Source organism: Prinia subflava, chromosome 19 (genome assembly GCF_021018805.1).
Source record: "Prinia subflava isolate CZ2003 ecotype Zambia chromosome 19, Cam_Psub_1.2, whole genome shotgun sequence".
NCBI classification, from domain to species: Eukaryota; Metazoa; Chordata; class Aves; order Passeriformes; family Cisticolidae; genus Prinia; species Prinia subflava.
The window spans coordinates 7,594,842-7,617,634 of NC_086265.1; the positions used below are offsets into that span (position 1 = coordinate 7,594,842).

The 22,793-nt window shown below is 39.5% G+C and overlaps 1 protein-coding gene across 1 annotated transcript; it reads right to left on the bottom strand.

The window, feature by feature from the left end:
* Positions 1–10,064: 10,064 nt before the first annotated feature.
* CDC45 (cell division cycle 45) lies at positions 10,065–22,471 on the bottom strand. The gene is made up of 19 exons (XM_063415788.1): positions 22,292–22,471; positions 20,982–21,041; positions 20,592–20,684; positions 20,007–20,144; positions 19,298–19,441; positions 18,315–18,370; positions 17,671–17,719; positions 16,999–17,060; positions 16,559–16,609; positions 15,789–15,908; positions 15,285–15,416; positions 14,792–14,890; positions 14,382–14,543; positions 14,028–14,166; positions 13,576–13,659; positions 12,992–13,110; positions 12,496–12,572; positions 11,716–11,782; positions 10,065–11,054 (listed from the first exon to the last, which is right to left on the bottom strand). The coding sequence occupies exons 1-18, from the start codon at positions 22,340–22,342 to the stop codon at positions 11,718–11,720; spliced, it is 1,701 nt and encodes a 566-aa protein (XP_063271858.1). The 5' UTR covers positions 22,343–22,471; the 3' UTR covers positions 10,065–11,054; positions 11,716–11,717.
* Between the last annotated feature and the right edge of the window lie 322 nt (positions 22,472–22,793).

A 22,793-nucleotide genomic window follows, 5' to 3' on the forward strand; every position in this document is an offset into this window, starting at 1 on the left:
TGCAACATTTTTGGGTCTTTTAAGATAAGCAGAAAAATTTTATGGGTTGAACAAATGCACTAAAAGCTAGGAGATGCACAAAACCAGATGCCACAACAACAGTTTTAATCTGGTAGCAAAAATAGTCTGCAATGGTAAATGCATGTTGGGTTTCAGCTGTGTATGTTCCTAAGGTTCCAACGAAGCAGGTTAGAGCTGTGAGTGACATTCCTCTTGATCCCATGCCAGGTACTCTGACAATTAATCTAACCATATGTGGGTGTCTCTGGGCTCTGTTCCCACTCTCAAACACATTCTGAGCTGAATTGATTCCCTTCTGTTACACTCACACCTAACTCATTAGCATTAACTGTGTTTGTTCTCAGAACACTTCCACAGAAGGTTAAACCTTAAGAGAATTTAGGCTTGGGCACAAAGGATCACTCAGGAAAGAAAAATAGGCACTGCTTCACAAGAACACATGTGAAATCTCAAAACTGTAGGATTCAGTTTCAATATACCTTCACATGTTTGAAGGATTGGGACAGAAACCAACAATCACCAATTCTTATCAGCTCTAAAAAGTGCCTAACACGGCAGAATTCTCGCACTATGTATATTTTTAGATTACTCTTCCAGTTATAATGTTCTGTCCTTACTGTATATCTTTTGTTAGAATTAGGATATCTGCTGCAGCAGCCTGGATAACCTTTAGCCTGAGCTACAAAACCTTTAACAGTTTCCAATTATAACAGCAATCTTTCATTCTATAATACAAATAAACCCAAGTGTTATCTCGACACAGAAGACTCACATGAATACCCAATGACTACAGAATGATTTCACCATTTTTTTCCTCTATAATTTCCTGCTATTATTTCATTGGAAGTGACTGCCAAGATCCAAGCAACATAATACATTTCACTGTTTACATCTACTTTATTTTTGTTATACTGTTGACATTTCAAAATGTTGACATGCAAGGCAAGTTTTCAAAATTTATCATCTACTTGAATTCCATTATGCTCTTGAATCCTAAATTATTTTTAGGCTGTTCCATTTTCTTCTGATTTTCTTGTCTTGACCAGTTGAGACTATCTATGCACCCAAATACCTGTCAAATTTATAAAGTCTTAACTCCCACAGCTTGTGCCATGGAAGAAGAATCTCAGTTTGTCAGAAAGGTATATGACACATTAATGTCCCTTTTCATGCATATGGAACTAGTTTCCCCATAAATATAATCTTTGTCTACTTTGTAACAATGTGTATTGGGCTGCAGTTTGGAGAAGGAGAGAGTTCCATTGGGTGGGAATTCCATCAGGAAGAAACTAAACAAAGACATCATTAAAGCAGTTATTCTGCAACTATAGATAGTGGATATTCCCAGAAGCCAATATCATACTGAGACTCTCGGGGTAAAATGCTGTTGTTTGGATAATATTAAAAGTAACTTCTTGTCTACCTGAGGTTATTAATGACCACAACTATTTAAGACATCCATATCATCATTATAGTGTCCCTCCTAAAAGGAAAGCTGTTATCCATGGCATCCTGCCCAGATTCCTGCAGAGATGATTACATTCTTCAGGACCTGCACTTTTAGTTCAGTACAGCAGTCCTGACTGCATACCTGGATGCTGTATGGGCTCATTTCACACTCTGAGGCTGATCATTGGTGGTGGGAAGAACAATCCCTTTTTTTCCTGCCTCTCTCACAGGGTTGGAGATTTTTTTGGTTTTTTTTTGCTTTCTGGCAAGATGCACCCACAGCCTTGCAGAAATGGCCTCTGGCAGGGTGCAGTGCGAGTATTGAACTGCACTGGTGTATAGAAAACAAGTCCACTTCAAAGACAGGGTGGGAGAGGGTGTTAATTGTAAGACCAAGTTTTTTCCCCCTTAACAGAGTTAATGAAATCTGAGTCACGTCACAATAAGAAATTGAGAATTTCAGTTTTAAGAATTCAGATTGTGAAGGAAAGGGCAAACTGCAATCTTTCTCCTGAACCAAAATATCTTAGGTCTGTCCTGGCCTTCTAACACGGGCAGGCAGGAGCTCTTAAACTGCTGTGAAACTTCACTTTGTGACCTTGCAAGGAAGTCTGAATCAAACAGATGGGTCTTAACTCAGAGGAAGAAAAAGGAAAGACATAATGTTAGTGCTTTGAAATGAACAAAGTGGGGTAAGATCCCACACTGCTGTAGGCACCAAACTGAGTGTCTGAGGTGACAGTGAAAGCACTGACACTGCACACTGATAAACATTAACAGGAATGAGAGCCTGGAAATGGAAATGAACATATCCAGGGCAGAAGCAAAAACTAAAGAGCTCCATTAACTTAAAATGTAAATGTAGAACTACAATTAACTTTGTTTCAGATTGTACTCAAGTTGAAAGTACAATAGGAAAGGATTTTTTTAACAGACTAGAAAATAGTACACGTAACACGTGTGTAGGTAAGATGGTGAATGCCCTGGACAGTGAGAGGGTTTTTAATTGATCTTAGCAATGTACAAGTTTTTTTGTTCTAAAAACAAAAGGAGAGAACTAATATGAGTGATTTGACACTGGATAAAAACCAGCACAAGAGACTAAATATAAAGGCATGAGATGAGACTAGATACTGCTTAGCTAATACCTAATTAATCTGTCACAATAATGTCCTTTTGGGTCTCCCTGTGCATTTGCATGAGGCACTCTCTAACATCCATCCTGACGAAAGAAGAAAGTGAGGCAAAGAGAAATACAAAGGTTAATAAAAGAAAAGGCCACAAAAATGTGCTGAATAACAAAAAAATGAGGGGTCATCACATTTCTTTCCTAAGAGCTGTAATCAGGGAGGAGGAGGGATAGCAGTGATCCTTGAATAGTTTCTGCCAAGTCAGTGCAGTACTCTTGGAGCCATACACTGCGTTTGTATCTGTGAAAGGCTCAGGGAAGATACCCTTTCTGAAAGGAATCCTTTACTGGTTATTTGGAGATAATGGGACAGATGAGTAAGCAGATATATACATACACGGAGACTTGTCAGAGTGTGGTATTGGTCCAGAACACAAACAATATCTACATTTACTGGCAAAAACTCCCCATGAGAATTGAGATAGCTGAGAGTTTATTAGATGAGTTACAATAAAAAGAAGACAAGTTAGTAAGACAACAATGCTGGCTTTAGCTTCTAACCATTCCAAAAAGGTGTATCTCTTCCAAACAGAGCTTGTTGGCTCCTATCACCTATTTGTGGAATGAGATGAAGGTTTTCAGACCGGGTAGATGACCCCTGTGCAGTTGTGCTGCATTTCATTCTCTCCTTTGTTGCACAGACAGTTTAGTGGGACACACTCCTGTATCCTATTCCCTTTCCCTTGTTATTCACAGCAGAACCTTTCACTTAGCATTTCTAATAGCGCCATGTAGCGCTGTCGCTTCAGGAAATGCCTGCTGTATTCACTGCTAAATCAAGCAGGAGTCGTGCTGGCAATTCAAGGAACACCTCATCAGAGGGAAAAAAGCAATTGCTGCTGAGCTATTGTTTTCCATTTCATTTCACACACTCAAAGAGCTCTGGTGACCACCCAGTGGGTGCCCTGAAACACAGATTCCAAGACACCTTCCTGAGCTAGAAAGGCAAACCGGATTTACTGCTACCCTCTATTGTTACTCAGTCTCTCTTTTCCTCTTAGTTCTTTATTTTCTATTTTTGTACTTCACCCTGTCATTTTCAGTCCTTTTCACGTCCCTTTCTCAGTTTTGTATGCAACAGTTGGAAAGCTCTGTCCCTTTGACACAGTGCTCAGGGACTTTCCTAAGGGGATATTCTACAACAGGAGCCAGCAATTCAATATGAGTCAGAAAAAAAGAGTCAGAATTCAGTGGCTTTTGCAAGGAAAAAGTCTCATTAAAAGGATATGTTCATTAAGTTATTGTTTTAATTATTCTATCCTTAACAGTGATATCAGCTAATCTACTTACATGGCGACACAGCAAGTGGAACCAGCTGAAACAACAATACTCTTCCCCTTCTTCATGAAACAGCACACACTGGATTTGCAAAGCAGGTAAGCAAATCCAACACCCATGTATGCTGTTTTTGTGGGTGTGAACAAACTGCAGCCCAATAACAGGATAAAGAAACCTAAACACTGGAGGGAGATTCAGTCCTGTGGTAAAAGAATGGGAGGCAGTTTTGCTTAACATCAGAGGCAGATAAATCTCACAAGGAGAGAAAACAGGCAGGCAGAGAGGGAAAAAACTGTAGGGTGGTTTGGCTTTTCCTCAGAATGTTTTAGGGGGACAGTATTTCCCTCCCTAGAGCAGACATGTCTGGGAAATTCCACAAGTGCTTTACAATATGTGCATACAGGTCTTTAAAGGACTGTGCATAATTTTTCAAAATGTAGCTTTTACACAGTCCAGAAATGGTGCTGTTCTGATAGCACACACTTGCAGAGCCATTAACCCTGGAGGGTAATGCATTATACTGACAAGAGCTATAAATATTGAGGAGCATACCAGGACTCACATTTTTAAAGTAGAAAATGTTTTCAGCCACAAAGATTTTGGCAAGTAAGAAAGTAAAGCTTGACAGACAATATCTTAAATATTGACAGACAATATCTTAAACTTCCCAAGGAAAATACCACAATCAGTGGTAATCTGGTCTGGTACTAGATAGTTACCTGACCTCTCAATTATAGACAAAATTGGATTTCTAGAAATCTGGATATTGATTTAACCTAGTAAGCAATGACTGTGTAATTGAGACAAACATGGACAGTGTAAATTAAACACTAAACAAGCCCAGACTCTGTTTAGAAAGCAATTATTTGAGCAGTGAGGCACATACTAAATGGGACCATGAAACACCACAGTTCTCAGCTAGACGATCAGGTTGCAGAATTATATTACAGTTAGTAATTAGTTCTGCAGCTGTTGAGATCTTGTTTCCATTGTAGGGCAACAACTTTTCAAATTTGAGATCCTGTAAAAAAAGCTCCCAAGACAGTCTGCCCCCGCATGGGTAATTAGCTGGACATAGCCAAAGACTCTCTTGAGTTTCTTTGAACTTGGCAGTTACCACTGGAAAAGCCCTGAACTGTTTGGAGAGCATCTCTTTTTTAATTTTAATTTTAATTTATTGATTTGAACAGCTTCCATATGATGTAACAAAGCCATTTCCAGTTAAGAGACCTCCCTGAAGGAAGCACAGCAGCCTCAGGAAAAAAATTGCAGTGCTAATTTTTTAAAGATTAATGTCATCCTGTACAATAGGGAGGGGACATTTTGGTCAGTGCATGGTCTCAGAGGAGGAACTTAGCCAGGGCCCAAGAAGGTAATCTCAGACCTCAGAGCATGCTTGATCCAGGGCATGCTGTATTCTGCTATTTGAGTCCTGGATTACTACACTGACCACACCAGTGTTTAAAGAAAACACCACTCTACGTGCCCCTTCCTTCTAGACTACTGATCCAGTTAGACTTTCAGATCAGACAATAGATCATTATTAATGGCATATTTATTTTGAGAGTTCCTTGGCGAATCCTTTCAGAAAATAAAAACATCCTAAGAGCTGACTGTCCCTGTGAATTCTTTCCAATTCAGTGGCAGGTACCTCCGATTTTCCACTGACATGCTGCAAATGAATGATTAAATGAAAGTAAATTCCACTGAGCCAAACAGTGGAAAGAGACACCAGCACCACAGGGACTGACAGGCAAGCTGCAGCAATGAGGTGACTCTAAGGGCTATAAAAGACAGCACCCTTTTGTTGTAAGGGAGTATTATCTCTTTTGCAAGGGCCAGAAAGGAATCATCTCAATTAAAACTGGTTTTGAAAAGAAAACAAAGGACCCAGAATGTCATGGTAGTTGTCTAACACAGCCAACCTAGTCATTAACATGAAGGAATACCCAGAGAAGTCATCTACAGTTCTTAAGCAAGTGACAAAGGCTTCAGAGAAGGATGTTGTTGAACCAAGGAATAAAAAATGCCCAGATTTCTTAATAAAATAAACCCAGATTCAGCACTGGAAGGAACAATGTTGTGATACAGCTTATGTATACATTTTACCTTAGCTTAGTTCATGAGTTATGATTAGGCTTGCCCACAAATCCCTATGGGATTGGTTCCAATTCTGATTTCAGAATGGCTTGAGAGCCTTCAGCTCATTGAGAACAGCATGCATCAGCAACTCTGCTAAATGCTTGTTGTGATACCAAATGACCAGACAGGTCTTTATCTCTGCTTACTGAGATCTTTGTGTATTGCCCACATCCACACCACGGGAGCAGACAGCAAGTCCTGGTAACACATGCCAGGATGACAACCCAGCAGGCACAGCTGCCTTGGGGGGGCAGAGGAAATCAAAATTATTCTATCACACAGCAGCAGTGACAGGGAAACCCACATGCTCTGCTCTGTCAGACCCAGGGATGTCGTGAGTTTAGGTACCATCAAGTTAGGGATTTCTTGCCTATTTTCAACATGTTTGACCTTTGCGTTTCTTCTCTAATTCTGCATCTTCTGAATGACAAAAAACAAAACTCAAATGCTTTAAAAGAATGGCATCCAGTCTGAAATAAAAAGCTCCCACGATTTTCTTTCCCTAGTGAATGTTCTGCAATATTTCCTGCTAAGTGTGTGTTCATAACCCAAATGTTTGTACATAAAGGTGGCATTTTGGAGCTCCACCCTGGGCAGCACATTTTTCAGTTCTTGAATCTGCTCCAAGGGAACTTTTAGTACCACCTTGAAGCCAACAATGGTACACAAGTGCCAAGAGGGATTTCAATTTTTCCATTTAAAGAAACAAACATTTTACTGCTTTCTTTCCCTCAAGCCAGACTGACTCACAAAGGAAATTTCAGAGGAATGTTTTCAAGAATATTCCTTCTATGAGGGAATCAAAACCATTGATTGACAGATGTACACATAAAATCAACAAATGATGCTGTTTATTGCAGTGAAAACAGTCCTGGTGTTTTATGTTTTGATTCCTCCTCACTCATGTTTACTACGTTTCCCTTTTAATAAGTACTGCTCCCCTCTTTACAAGTTAGCACACCCTAAGAGGCCAATTCAACACAACAAAACCATCTTCAAAGAACTCCTGTACAAAAGACTGGTTTTAAAACTTCCTCTTCTGGACTTTACAACTGGGGTACCCCAGACTAGTGATTAGAGTGATGTAAAGTTTTATTTCTCTTGTATTTCTGGACAGGTGTGCACTGGAAATGTTGTCCTGAAAACAGGAGTGGGAAAAGTGAAATAGAAGCATAAAAGATGGTCAAACATGACAATTCTAAGGTACTTTTCCTGTCTGAGTTCTCCAGAGTACATAGGATTTAATTACACAATCAACCAGCTCTGCTGCAAACCATTCAGCATTAACAGACTGCAATGGCTCTCTCAGATCCTGTCAGGTTTACAAGTGATGATTGCTGTTTACTGTTGTAAACTCAGATTGCTGATAGAGCAGCTAAAACCATCAGATTCTGAAATACCTCTGATTTATTGCTTCTGCCACAAAAGCAGAGCAGTAGGCTCTAAGAGAGTAGTCACAGGAAACAGTGGCAAGGAATAGCAGATACTGTAGCTAAATTTGATATGGCTCATGAACTAGAGCTCCTGTTGTTGTAGGACCAACTGTATTTTCATCTAAGTACCAAAGCATAAAAGTCTGAAGATAAACATACACACTCCTGTAGATCAAGGTAAAACCCCCTGATATCTCCCAATATTCAACCCAGGAATATTTTCTGTCCTTTATAATAAAAGGTTTTACCAGAGCAAGTAAAATAACGCATCTTTGCAAAATAACTTGCTTAGAGATCATTGTAGAAATTTTAACTTCCAGTAATAAGAACAATCAGCACTCTTACACTGTTTCACAGGGTTGTAGCTGTTCATACAATATCTAGGCTGCAGATCTACTCACCACAAATACGGCACAGGCTGGGATTTTGCACGGATGTGGGAGGAAGCGAATCCAGATTCCCAGATTATGACTGACAGTGACCAAACACCCAGAAACCACACCTGGCTCAGGATGGCCTCGAGCACAAGGACTGGGACAGGACTTGTTTGTGTCTGGAAGGAAGCATCAAATCCACTGCTTTGTTCCTCTACCTTCTCTAGCACCTGCTTCTGACATTAGAGAGGCCAAGAACTGACCAAAGCCCACTGGCCTCCCCCTGTGGCTGTTACTGCCACAATCAAACTGGCACAGACCGGGTAAGCCTTTCATATAAGGCAGTTGTAACATTCCTTAATTTTCTTTTTATCTTTTTTTTTCCCTAAAGAGAAATAGGAAAAAAGGTAAGAATTAATTCTTACCCACTCTGCAACCTTGACATTGGTAAGTACAAAACTGTTAAGTCACCACAATTCTTTTGTGGAAGGGGATTCACTTCCAATTCCCTTCGATTCCAACCAAATCAGGTCCTTACTGTGCAATTTCAATTATGTTTAAAATTACCTCCCTATAAAGAAAACAGCCATGAATCACTGAGCAGGAATGGTATAAAATCAGCTTGTTCAGCTGCTTCAGGACTTTGGTATTTAAGGATTTTCATCATTTTATTTTGTTAAGAAAAACTAAAACATTTTAAAGGATTTGTTTCATGCTGCTATTGTTCTCAGATTAGCAGCAGCAGAAATATTTAAAGAACTGATTAGGAGGCTACTATTAGAGCAAGCAAACAGATTGGAAGAGTTAGTGCAGCTTCAGTGTAATCCTTAGGGAATGTTTCTATTGGCATTCAGACATGGCTAGGTGGAATATGACTGTACATTTAACAGGCTAAGTTGATTTCTCAGTGCTCTATTTATTTTAAAATTACTCATTAGAGCCACAATTTCTGTGTGGGATAATCAAAAACATAATTATCTCTTCAGGCAGAGATGTCAAGTGACCATTTCACCCACACAAATTTCAATGGGCCACTCAAACCACCAAGTTACTGCCGCTGAATGAAACTGCTCCACAATTTCCTCCTACAATTATTCTGCAGGTAGTTTTAACATATTAATCAAGAAATTCAATAGCATAAACTAACAAGGAGCATTGGATTCTAGTGCCCACTTTGTAAAATGCTAACATGCAAAATTTTTATCTATTGGCAGAGATTTCTTCAGGTGTCCATATAGATTTAATAATTTTCTTTTTACACAGCATCCCACACTCCTGACTGATTTATGGCCACATTTGGATGGCCTTGGAATCATTTTAACAGCTGATCAATTCTAAAATTTGCAAAAGCATTCTTGGCACTTCCAGCAGATCCTGGGAAAAATTGAACCCTAAAATCCAGCAAAAACCAACCAAGAAAAAAAATAAAGGAGGGACAAGGAAATGGTATGTTTTATGTTAAACACATTGTTTAGTTGAAGAACCTGGCAGTAAAGCAATTACCAGCACATCCCAGCAAAAAACCAGCTCCCACTCTTCATCCTCCCAGTATGACACAACATGCTGAAGCTGAAGGGTGCTTGTGCCTGAAAATGTGTCCCTTTTTCAAAACATGACAGTCACTTAGTAAAAGAAATCTTAAATATGTGATAGGGCTGAACTAGTTAGTCATTGAATGCTGTGGAAATGGCAGTGATTCTTTTGTGATAAATAAATGAATTTCCTACATTTATCTTAAACTTCACTCACTCAGCAGTTTGCAACTGAAAGATAAAGTGAAAATATTTAGAAGTGCACTTCAGTGTCACTAAACACTCCTACCTTTTGCATATTAATTCGCCTGGCACTACATGTTCAAAAGACAGCAAAAACTTCTGTGTTTCCATTTCCAGAGACCTAAAGCCCAGCGAAGTACTTTAGAAAAAGTGACAAAATTTCTGTATGCTGTGTAAACCCCAAAATGTTCTGGTAAGGGGCAGTATAATTTATTGCTGATACTGCCTAGTAAGCATGCAAACCCAAAAGGCAGCATTGCTTTGTTTTAGGAAGCACAATTTTTTGGCCATTCCAGCTTGGCACAGGGATTTTTATTCAGATAAGATGACAACATATAAAAAATATTTTTAAAAATCCAAACCAACTTTCTTTTTTTGAATAAAAATAGTTTAATTAGGTTTCTGTTGGCTACATTTAAATCACATTTAGTATTAAATTAATCTGTATTAAAATATGTACAAAGAATGATGTAATGACACATAACCTCTAGGTATTTGTTATAATACATGAAAACATGGAAGTCACAGTGAATTCAGGCAAACATTTCAAGTAGAAGAGCATTCCACATGTACACATATACACAGCCAGCAATGCATAGCAGGGTAAGGCCAACAAGCCATTTCATATGACCAAAGTAAAATGAAATCTGCTATGGAACAGGAAAAGCTACTCTGTCAATATTTATAGTGCTACAGTCTACACAGAATTATCATAGTACTTCAGCCTCCTTCCAGGAAAATTATTCTCAGAGTCAATCTACAGGTGACAACAGAGTACCACAATGCATGACTAAAAGGGCTTTACTGACACTGGCATTCCCCAGATTTTTCATTTGGTATTTGGTTACTCAGTATTTGGATTTTTAAAACCCTAAAATCCTAAAACTCCCCTCACAAAACAAGCCTTTCAATTAAGCCACAAGACTTCAATCTGATGATACTAACAAACATTTTCAACATTCTAGAACTTCAAGGAGTTTCAAACAGTTTGAGTAAAAAAATAAAAAAGCAATCAAGACAATTTTAAAAGCACATTTGAATAGTAATATAAATATGGAATTTCAAAACCTATTTTTGTTATCAGTCGACAACTCAACATTACAAGAATATATCTAGAATAAAAGCAGGGTCGATATACAGAAATCCAATGTACAAATACCAGGTGACAGCTTTTGCCATTACCAGGGTGGGACGTTTAGCAAAAGAAGAGTCCAATATCTCTGTGCTGAGATCAAAATCCTTTTGACCTCCCAAAAGCCATAAAAACACCAGTCCAGGCCTGTACTTGTACCTAAGAGACACCAGAACTGCAGCACCATGAACTTTGGAACAGCCAAAATAATTTCAGAGGGTCTCATCCTCAGCGTCCAGCACAAGGAGCCAAAAGGCACCACTGCATAACGAGAGCAGAAGACAAAACAATCAATAGTCAAAGAGTAAGGAAACAAATGGGTGTAGAAATCCTGTAAGCCATGCATGCCTCTGCTGTCTAACAAGCAGCTCTGAACTAGTGTAAAGATACTTTTCAGAACTAAAAAAAAAGTCTTGTATCCCCATCTCTGTTCCAAATAAAAACTACACACCAACCTAGGCCACAACCCTAACACTGGGAAAGAAAAAAGCAAATTCTGCATTAACATCAAAGTCAGTGGCACTGCTGTGGCCAAAATTCCATCCTGAGCTCAAACTCAAGCCATCAGAACTAAATATCAGCAATAGTAATGGCTACAATTAGGTGATATTGCCATTTCTCTCACAACACAAACAGATGCTCCTTTTCCACCCTGAGTTAAAAAGCCACAAAAAGTTAAGAACAAAGAAAGAGAAGCTCATGGACAATGAAACGTAAATAAATCTCTTAAGGAAGAAAACATTTTGCTTTTACATTGTCTGCTGCCTCCTCCTCCAAAGGAAAACAATTCTCTTTGTAAGAAACTCTCAGCTTCAATTTATATTTTCACTAAAGGTTGCCACACTTTTTAAAAATATTCTACAGATAGTAGCAGATTACTTGGTTTGTAATAATTTTTAAATTAATCCTTATAGTGTCTTACCTTTAAGACAAGAGAGAAATAAGTGCATCCAGAAATTTGCTCCGATCTTCTGTTTTCAATTCAATTACTAAAATATGAAATATTTTATTACAGGATGCAAATAACTGAAAGATATATCAGATGTCACACTTGAAGAACAATAAGCCTGAGTATACCAGCTTATATGGTTACTCACCTTTAAGAAGGAGAAGCTACTTGGACAAAATGCAAAGTACATTGTTTATTTTGTTTAACCCTAAATATTAGCAAATTAATTTGCAGGTGCTCACTCTACAATAGAGCAGGCACTTCTTAAATCTAAGAATATTTCTAAGAATATTCTTAGAATATTTTTATTCTAAGAATAACAGGCCGTCTCCATTTTAAGCATTAAGATAGGCTGATTGTATTGCCTAAGTGTTGCTTTAACACCACGCTTGTTTCGGCTGCTAAAATTAAAGCCTTGACACACAACATCACGGACTGTAAAGCGAAATGCACACATGCAAGCCGACCGTGCATGCAAAACCCAGATATCTCGAGAAGCTCCGCGGGGCGGATTGTGCCTCCTGCCTCGGGAGGCAGCGCCGTGGGCAGGGCAGAGCATCCCGCGGGTGTGACCGCCGGGCCCCCGCCCACCGCCACCGCCACCGGCCCCACCGCCACCGCCACCGCCACCGGCCCCGGCCCCGGCCCCGGCCCCGGCCCCGGCCCCGGCCCCGGCCCCGGCCCCCGGCCCCCGGCCCCGGCCCCGGCCCCCGGCCCCCGGCCCCGGCCCCGGCCCCCGGCCCCGGCACTCACTGGACATGTCAAAGTGGTTGTGCAGCGTCCGGGAGTTTGTGCTCTCCGCAGCCTTCTCAAAGGCTCTTCCAAAAAAGCTGCGGCAGGAGCAGAAATGGGAATGAGCCTCACAGGAAAGGATGTTTACGAAGGTAGGAGCAAGGAGCGTTTTCCTGGCTGAGAGGTGGAAATGGCTTCCAGATGTTTTTACAGGTGCCGTGTGTTTAATGCACGCTTCACTTATTCACACATAAAAATCTTTACATTGGAGGCTTTGAGAAATGAAGTCATGGGCCATATGAGCTATTTCCCTCTTTTAAGAGGGAAGAAAAAGGAAAAGCCTTGCAAGGAAGGTCTGAAGATCTGTATCCTCTCAAAGTACCTCATGCACACTGTATGCAGAAGGTGTGTTTTTGAGAAGGATACAATTCAAGTCAACATAATCAGTGTTAAATAGGTACAGGAAAGATATATTTGCTTCAGAGACAGGTTTAGAACTTGTAAACACTTTGCTTACTTCTTTTTGTCCGAGCTTTCTGTCTCTGGAGGAATCCCCACCATGATCACAGTTCCCTGTTCAACATCCATGGGTGCAGCCATGACCAGGGGCAGCAGCTTGCAGCGCTTGTTTTTTGTCTGAAAGTCAGAAAACTTTGTTACACAAGGCTCAGAAGACAATTTAATATCAGTTCTCCCCATGGGAGAGCATTACAAACAGGCACCTAAGGATACAGATATTCTGCAGTTCAACAGAAGGTGATTTCTTTACAGGATCTCTTAATCCACTTGTTCCTTACAGTAAAAGTCACTTTAAGGACTAATAGAAATTACAGTGATGTACTCCTCAAAACTTACAAAATTACACGAACGTTTAGATTTTAACTATTTTAGTAATGAAAGCTCAATGCTATGAAGTCTCCAAATACATATCTTCCCTAGACCAGCATTCACAAACCTGCTAAAATCATCCAATCCATCAGCAGAAAAATATTATAAATAGTTTCCTATAATACTATTAATAATCAATTGTGAGTATCTGACAGAACAGTAAGTACTGCACCAGCCAGAAGTTTGTGAGTTGAATGCTTTTAATTTACTTACAGAGCACACGAATGATTTCAGCAAGTATTTACTAAGCAGACACAGAGACACAGGTTTGGAGAACAGTTTCACATCTGGTGTGCCCTAGGAAAAAAAGAATTATTTTAATTTCAACAACGGATGATTCTTACACTTACTCACTCTTATTATCTACTGACAAGCCTAGAAGCTTTGTGTGGCCCAAGGAACACCAACAAGAACCATTACAACACAGGAGGCTGAGCTGACCCAGCTTTGCAGCAAAGCCCTCTCCCCTGTGTGAGGGCTGATTCTGCCTTTGGGAAGTTCAGATTCAATGTCAATATTGACCCGTCACAGGACAGCACAGTACAGAGAAAGGTTCTTTCTTACAGAGTAATTCTTGCTATGCCAAGCACTGAGGGAAACTGCTACTCAAGGATGATATAGTCAAAAAGGAGAGTCAAATGAGAGCCCAAACACACAGTTCTGACCTCCATGAGGGAGCAGTAGAGGAATGGTCCCTGAGAAATGACAAGGTTGGTGCAAATACAGCTGGCCACTGTCTGCTGAATAGCACGCAACTGCTTTTTGGCTAGGTCCAGTCCTTGGTGCAGCTTGTCCAGGTTACCCCTGCAACAAAAAGAATAAAAAATTTTTATTTTTATTACACTTTCTTAGTAAAATAAAGTTTTCCACATAAAAATTGTATTTAAACACTATTCATAGGGATATTTTGTTTCTTTCTTCAATAGCTTACAAAGCAACAATTAATATTTTAGATCTACAGTCCCAATACATTTCCCTAAACAAAACTGCAAAATACTGAAAATGCATATTTTCAGTACCTGGAGAGACTGTCCAAAGCCTTAATGAAATTAGTTGTTTCAGGCCCCTCTTTCTCTATGTTCTCCATGAGAGAAGTGGTTGCATAAACGATGTCACTTGCTGAGAACTTGTTCTTAAAGCCAAAGTGAATGCTGAAAGTCTGAACTCGTAAATCTTTCATTCTGCAAAATGAAATAAACCCAGGAGAGTTTATAAACATTATCAACATTGACCAGCTGTCTTCCCAGTATGTAAATCTTCAGAACATGAAGAAAAACCTTATCCTAACATTTGCAACATATCTAGTGTTACTTTGTCATTTTAAGAATAACATTTGAAAAACAACATATTAGATCTTCTTCATACAAAAATATTTGAACTTAATTAAAAAGTATTTTCAAAGAAAAGCTTTGTGTTTAAAACAATTTACCCAAATTTATTTGCAGATTCTTCAATCATCTCCCGCAGATTTTCTTTCAAAGACATGTCCATGGAATTAAACTTCTGTTTCACTTGCTTCAAGGGCAAACTAAGAACAGGAGGAAAAAATAATTATAATTGACAGGTACACCAGAAAAAACAAGTATTCTGCCTTTTTCTCACAGGACTTTAAAAATTGTTAGATAATTTAACAAGGTTAAGTCTGACTAAACTTGCATGCATTCATTTTTTCAGTCATTGAAAAGTGGATGGAAGGAAGCAGAGGTTACTTCACTGAGCTGCCATTCCATGAAGGCATACAGCAAAAATGTTCCTTGTAAACCAATACACCAACTGTGTAACTCAGAGACACTGCCATCTACTCAGAGCCCCACAATCATGTTTAAAAATCAACAGCTTGAGTATTTGCACGCTATATTCTGAATATCTTCCTGGAAGTCATTGGGAAAAAAAAAAAAAAGGTCCAGATTTTTATAACTCACCCCATGTCAGCCAAAAACTCCTGGAGCCTCTTCTGCCCTTGTACAGACCAAAGCTTGAGGCTGGCAGAGGTGTAGGAGGTGTTACAGAGGCTTTCATAGAGAGACCAGTGCTGGTAGAGTGCCAGGCGCAGGCTGAGCAGGAGTTACAGCAAATAACTGCACACACAAATATCCTCTGAGCCCACAAACCCCACAAGTAGGAAAGGATTCAGCTGCACTCCATATTGCATGTCTGTGCTGCATAAAATGCAGTGAGAAGCTCAGGTGATGCACCACAAGAGTAGCAATGCTGGCTTGTAGCCAGTTCTGAAAGGTAACGCTGAACTGAAGCCCCACGAGCTGCTGAAAGAGGGATTCACGCACAAAACCTTTGGGTTTCCCTTTATTTTATTTCCATTCTCAGCAGAGACAGTGCTGGGATTTTTTGTTCCCTAGATAAAAGGGGAAAGAGGAGTTCACCAGAGGGGTGAGTGTGCATTTTCCCCAGACCTTCTCTAAGGATACTCATATTCAAATGCAATCCTCATGCAGTCGATGGACAGAGAGTTCTCCTCGTCCTCGTTGCGGTGGTTGTGGCGGGACACGTGGCGCTGCAGGACCCCGATGTCGGTCACGTACTTCATCCTGCAACAGAAACAACAACAAAAAATAAAAACAAACAATAGACTGACCAATGAAGGCAGTTACTTATTACATTTATCTCTTTTCAAGTGTCCATGTATTAGTAAAAATATAACACCAGAATTAAAGGTGTTGATTAGGTGTTAGGTGTCTACACGTGTAATACTAGAATTCTGATCATATCTTGTAGGAAATAACAAAAAATAAAAAGAGAAAAAACTGTCTGAAACTTGTTAAATAAAACTGTAAAGGAACCTGGAAGATACAGAACACACAAAACTTTCTTCCTTTAATAAAACTGTATCAAGTTCATGATTAGGTAAACTACCATTAAACACAATTTCCTCCCAGATCAGAAGTGACTGATTTATGATTTTGTGAAAGACAAAGTTAGCTTAAACATTCTAAATTTAAAAAGTAATTTTTTAAAGATATATATTCCTATTTTTGGAAGGCAACAGATCACATTCAGGCATTAATATATTTAATATTACCATTAGTTAATTACTTATATCTGTTATAATAATACCCTTATGTTTCCTGATCTCTACTAATTGCTGCTAGCTACCCCGAAAAATAAAATTCTAAAAGATAGACAAATAAATAAGAAAGAATAATAATAAAAAATATAATTTTTAAAAAAACTTTCTTACTGAGTGATTTTGTCTTGGACCCATTGATCTGTTAGGCCAACAATAGCCCACCTAATTTTTTTAAAAAAAAAAGAAATAGGAAAAAAAAGTTAAACCACCAAATATTGCAATAGAGTATATTATATTTAACCCCATAAATATGTAAGAGAACAAATCAGAAACATTGTTTACCAGCAGCACAGAGAAGTTAATAACAAAGTCATCTATCATTATTCCCTCTTTTGCAGACACAGACACATAGCACCATTCTCCCTTTTTCCATGCAAAATCTGTTGTTGCTTTTAATTAATTTCCACAGATGCATCCCCTAGTTGAAGACAAGCATCCACTCCCAAAACAACCTGGAATCTCATAGTGAAACCAATAATTCTGGGAAATTTTATCTGTCTTTGTGACAGGTTAAAGCTTCCAATCTCTACAAAAAAATGATGGGAACCTACCACAACATGTCATTCAAATCCTTTGACATTATCCAGGCCAGATCAAACATCACCATGGCAGACTACAGGAGGGAGAAGCAAAAAGACAAATGAGCACAAGGCACAGTTCACCAAACAAATAGAACAGTTCAATCTGCCAAGCACCAGCACATGTTACTGAAGCCTAGAAATCACTTTGGAGGCTGAAAATCTGCCAGCTTCTTCCTAAGATATAGAGTAGAAAGAAAAATATTCTGGAGAGCTCTATAAACCTGCATTGTATATAAAGCAAACACTTAATGAAATATAAATAATCAGAGGGGTCAAATAACAGAAAGAACAGTTTGATGTCCTAAGTGCTACGTTTGGGATATCCTGACTCTTTGAAAGACAAACAGCCTCCCTACATGCTCGACTCTTTTTGTGACACTGTTTTGTAAATAGATAGATACCCTTGAAAAGATTTTAAAAAACCCCATAAAACATTAAACTAAGTTAAACTACTTGTATATATATGATGCAGTTTATATATATAAAAGTAAGATACAAAAATAGTGAGATGCAGCAATATCATATTGAATAGTATTATTAGATAATTGTATAACTGTAATAGATAATTATAACATTGGATATTGTCCAATTACCTTTACACTGTCACCTTGAAGTTTTATGGCAAACAGAGTTTATACTTACTGAGGTCCCGTGGTATTCATATTGTTCATAATCAAAAAGAATTTCTCGTCTAAAATGGGGAAAAAAAAATCATATTTAACTAAGTGGTGAACTGGTCATTGGAGCCAATTAAAAATATAAGCCAGAAATGGTGATTAATATTTAAATTTCATTTTAACAATTAAAAATATTCAGCTTGGGCTAGAAATTGTTTATCTGCAAGGCAATTACACTTTAGTAACAACATGGAAACCACACTGAAATGTACTCATAAAGCAAAAAGGAAAAAATTTTACATCACTGTTCCTCAAATCCCATTTTATCTGATTTGTTCCTACTCTTTCCTATTGGCTACAGTGGGACTGTAAAAGTAGAAAACAGGACAAATTTCACCCCAAGATAGACAAGATAAGAGTATTACAGATATTTGAAATGAGCCAATGCACATATTGGTACTCAAATTTTAAATTACTATTTACAGTTTCCTCCGTTTAAAGATTTTATTTTTATATACTAAGTACCTCTCTCGACTTTCTAAACAAAATTATGACTAAAGCATCTTGCAAATCACATCTTGGTATCTTGTGCTTGTATTCTTAACACAATTTTAATCAAAGAATGAAAGAAAAAGAGAGAAGCAACAGAAGAAAAACCTCTTTACACACCTGCGTGCCTCCCATTCTCGCCTTTGTCGCCTTTTCATTGTCCTCTCTATCACCTCCTGTAAATTAATTTCCAGCATGTTAAAAAGCTAGAAAAAATATTCTAATAGATTAGCATCTAGATACTTCAGTTATTAAACCTTAATTAAAAAAAATGTAATTCAGATTTTCATTAAAAATATTTTTCTTAAAAAAAATTGCTATTAAGAACATCTAATGGGGAAAGTATTATAAAAATATTTCCAAGGAACACACATAAGATTTTTGTGACATCTTTTAACAGATCTGAGAACGGCTTTTGTGTAATTTGTAATTTTCCTTTGAATTGAGTAGCTTCTTTGGCTAAGATAGTGACCTTTTTATGTCTCTAGGAAAAAATGTACAATGCTAATGGGAAGATAACAAAAATAACATGAACTATATATTAAATCTAAGGATGTCTTTATATTTACTTGTCCCTTAATGTTGCTGGTCTCATGCCTTTGCTTGCTTCTATAATATAAATAGAAAATATTCTACAAGTAACACGGCAAATTTAATTTCATGTGTACACTTCATATACTTTTGTTATTTTACTGCTACAAGCACAAAATGTGTTGCTAAACCATTTGTGAGCTTGTATCTTCTCAAACATTTTATTTGTAAAAGGAGTTAATATCTAAACAAGTTCTATTGCCAGAGGGCCAAGCCCACAGCACATATTAGGAGATAGATCTATCCAAGTCACTGATTATGGAATGAGTTATGCAGAAGTAAGCTCAAAACAGGGTTGTTTTTATTTGGAGAAAATATTTCTATGTAGTTCAGATAAATAAATATTTTGTTTATGTGAAACTACCTGTTGTAGTAGATTATTTTTAATTCTTGCACTTGGATTTATGATCTGATGGAACACAATTTTTTAAACTCAGCTATTATTATGATGTAAAATATATGTAATAGCAGTGTTATTTTTCTTCCCTTCACAGCACAGCAGTGAAACAAACCTCTTCAAAACGCCTGCGCTTCTCTGAGGGCTCTGAGCCATCACTTTCATTCTCTGAGTCCTCTTCCTCATCCTCCTCATCTCTGAAGATGTCATCATAAGCAGGAACATCCAGATCATCATCTTGCTTGACTAACAGCTTAATCTAGCAAGAGCAAAACTGTATTTTAGGGTAAGTATCTTATTCAGTGAGCAAAATGCTCTCTTAGTAAAAGAAACCAAAAATTCATTTAGGCTGTATTAATTCCTGGCATAACAAAACATTGGGTTTTAATACAAATACCATACTGATTAACAGAAAATAAGAGTAAAGATCCATATTCCTTTGTTAGAGCATTACTGAAAGAATTATCATTTTAATGCTTGTTAAAATAATTTGTGCTTAATACTTTAAATTCTAGGTGCTGCTAGATGCTGAGATATAGTACATGTTACATTCTGGAGGATGTTTGTCCTCTGATTTATGGCAGTTTGATTTATAGCAAGAAGATTAACAGGTGCTTACTACTAACAACTACCACACTGCAAAGATTAGAGATTTTACTACTGGAAAAAGGACTTTTTCTGGTCATGTACATCACTACTGCAAATATTTATTTATTAATGCTGCTTTTTGACCTACAAGCTAATGTTCTAACCAGTTTTGCAAATACAGACAGGCATTCCATCACTCTGTGGTGAGGTGTTTATTATGAAAGAAAAGCTTTTACCTGTGTGTCATTGTAAACATTCACTACATTGATCGGTCTGTGACTGTCACATACAAAAAATAAAATGTCTTCTTCAGGCTGCAAGATTTCCAGGAGGTCAACATTGGCACCACAATTAATAAGAACAAAGTATTTGAACTGGAAACAAGAGCAGAAAAAAATAAGGAGCTTGTTAATTAAATTGCCAGGAGACATGGAAAGCCGAAAACATGTTCACAAATCCTCCAAAGCACTCATCATTGCCAAAACTTTTGTTTAGTTTCTGATATTTGATGTCTGTGAGGCAGAAAATTTATTTAAGGCAAAACACACAATTCAGGGATGTTGCACATCCAATAGCAGCACCTTCATATCTCAAAATGTGTGCAAACTTCTGCCTCTATCAACATTTTAGCACAGTTGTTGGAGGTGATGTTAAAAACTAGACAAGTTCATTACTGCTGTGTTAAAATATAACCACAGTTTTGAAGTAATCACTAATAATTATAATGAGCTTCAGTGTTGACATTTTAAATTAGGGAAGGGAAGACGTTTATCTCTACAAAAGATGAGTTGCTGATTAAAAATTTTCCAGTATTTCTTCACCTGATCTTTATGCTCCAGAAAGGCAGTTTCCAGCTCTTGCCAGCCAGCCACAGGCACGAGTGTGTATTGCACATGGTCACACTGAAACAAAGCCTGCAAGGAAGCCAGAGCTGTTAGAAATGGGAGGGGAACAGCCTCCCCTGCAGTGCTGCACCAGGCTACGATTCCATTCCATACAAAACCGTAAAATGAAGGCATCTCCCAAATTACAAATCTACACGAACCCTGAGACTACAACTCACCAGTTCTCAATGCCATAACTCATGGAAACAAATGTTACAAAAGCAGAGGAAACCTTCCCCCGTTCCCCAGGTCACAGCCATTTACAGGATCCCAGGGCATGGAAATTTTCTCACTGTCAGCCTGCAGTGATAACGAACCAGGACTTACTTGGAGTATTTTACAAGCACATAATGCATCAACGTCTGAGGCAACAAGAAGAAGAACACGCTGTAAAAATAACAAAATGATAGCATTAATATAGGAGCCAAATAAAGTGTGCTGGTATATGAAATGCATAGAGCACTGAGACACCAGAAATTCAGACAGAGATCAACGTAAGCATAAAACAGGATTGCTCCTGAATGGACACTGCAACCGAAATGAACCAGTTTGGATATCCTGCATATCAAAACCAAGCAACTCCACATACCCAAAACATGTCAGCTCCTTCAGGGATGTGTAATTACTCAGACTCCTCTGAACCTCACATACTTTTGAAGTTTCACACCTAGTCAAGTCCTACAATTATTTTCATTGCCTTTAGAGTGGCCTTCATTTTCAGCACAGATCTGCAACAGTTTTGACTGAAAATCTGTGGCAAAAGCAAGAGTAAGGCAACTCAGGGAAGAAATTCTTTCATCTGATTTAAGGTTGGTTGGTTGGGGTTTTTTGGAGGGAAAGGGTTGGCTGTTTTTTATTTGTTTTCTGAGAGCATTGTTTTTGGTCTTGGGGGAAGGGTGCTTTGAGATTTTGCTCACAGCTGGATAAATTAAGATAAACACTTTCATTTGGACACTCCATAATATAATTTCATTGGTAGAAACGCCATAAGACTGTCCAACAAAAGCTTCACCACCTTACCGTACATATCGGCAGTGAACGGAGTTAAGCAAACCCTGAGTTAAAAATAAAAGTAGCAGACAGATGTGCTACAAGAAAGACTGAAAGAAAAACATTAAAGATGACAGAACACCAAAACGGCTAGAAAGATATTTTTAAAAATAGTCCAGAAGTGTCATGGTTAAGCATTAGATGCAGAAGACACAAAAACACTTTTGTGGAGGTGAACCATATGCGAAATCCCTGGCGAAACCTCACCGCGCTGACACAGCTTTGTCACAAGTTCCAATGGGTAGGGAAGGGGAAAAATACCCTGGAAAGGGATTTTTACGACCGGAGCGACTGCCGGACCCGCCGCCCTCAGCGCCGCCTGTCCGGTGCTCCCCGCCGCCGACCCCGCCCCGCAGCCCCCGGAGCGAGGCCACCACCGCCCCAGAGCGCCTCAGCCGCCGCCGGCAGAGCCGGGGACGCCCCGCACCAGCCCCGGGCCGTGAGGCGGCGGGAACCGCGGCACCCAGAGAAGGGAGAGCCGTAAGGGGAGAGAGCCCGAGGGGAGGCTGCTCCGCCCGCCGCCGCGGCGCTCGGGATGCCGGGGCGCTCGGGTGCCACCCGGCCCGGTCACGGCCCGCTGCCCGCACCTGGGTGACGATCAGGTCGTAGAACTCCCGGCGGCAGTCGGAGACGAACATGGCGGGAACGGGAGCGCGCGGCGGGAACGGGCGGCAGCCGCAGCCCGCCCCCGCTCGAACTGGGCGCCAAAGCAGCGCCGTGTCCCATTGGTCCGCGCCTCACGGAGCGCTGGCCAATAGGAACGCGCCCACGCCCCCTCTACGGGGCGAGCAGCCCAATCCTTTCCGGGGCTTCGCCAATGAGATGCGGAGAAGGCCGTGACGATGCGCGCTGCGGGCCAATCCCGAGAGGGCTTCGGCCGGAAGCATCCTGCCGGGTGTTGTCTCCGGCTCCGACATCTTTGCTGAGGGCGAGTTGTTTTCTTTGCCATTGAAGTGAGCGCGGCGAAAGGGCAGCAAGGCCTCATCAACACATGGTGACCTAAAAGAAGTCGAGCGGGCAGAAGGAGCTCCCAGCGGTGGCCGTCTCGGAGGCTGCCAGGGCAGTTTTCCGCCCTCACCCGCAATGGCC

What these genes read in the sequence shown, in the direction of transcription:
- CDC45 (XM_063415788.1), bottom strand. Translation starts at nt 22,342, where the DNA reads ATGTTCGTCTCCGACTGCCGCCGGGAGTTCTACGACCTGATCGTCACC. An exon ending in AGGATTGCATTTGAATATGA is followed by an intron (nt 15,417 to 15,788) that starts GTATCCTTAGAG and finishes ACTCCTGCTCAG; the next exon opens with CCTGCGCCTGGCACTCTACC. An exon ending in GAAAGCTCGGACAAAAAGAA is followed by an intron (nt 12,573 to 12,991) that starts GTAAGCAAAGTG and finishes CTCCTGCCGCAG; the next exon opens with CTTTTTTGGAAGAGCCTTTG.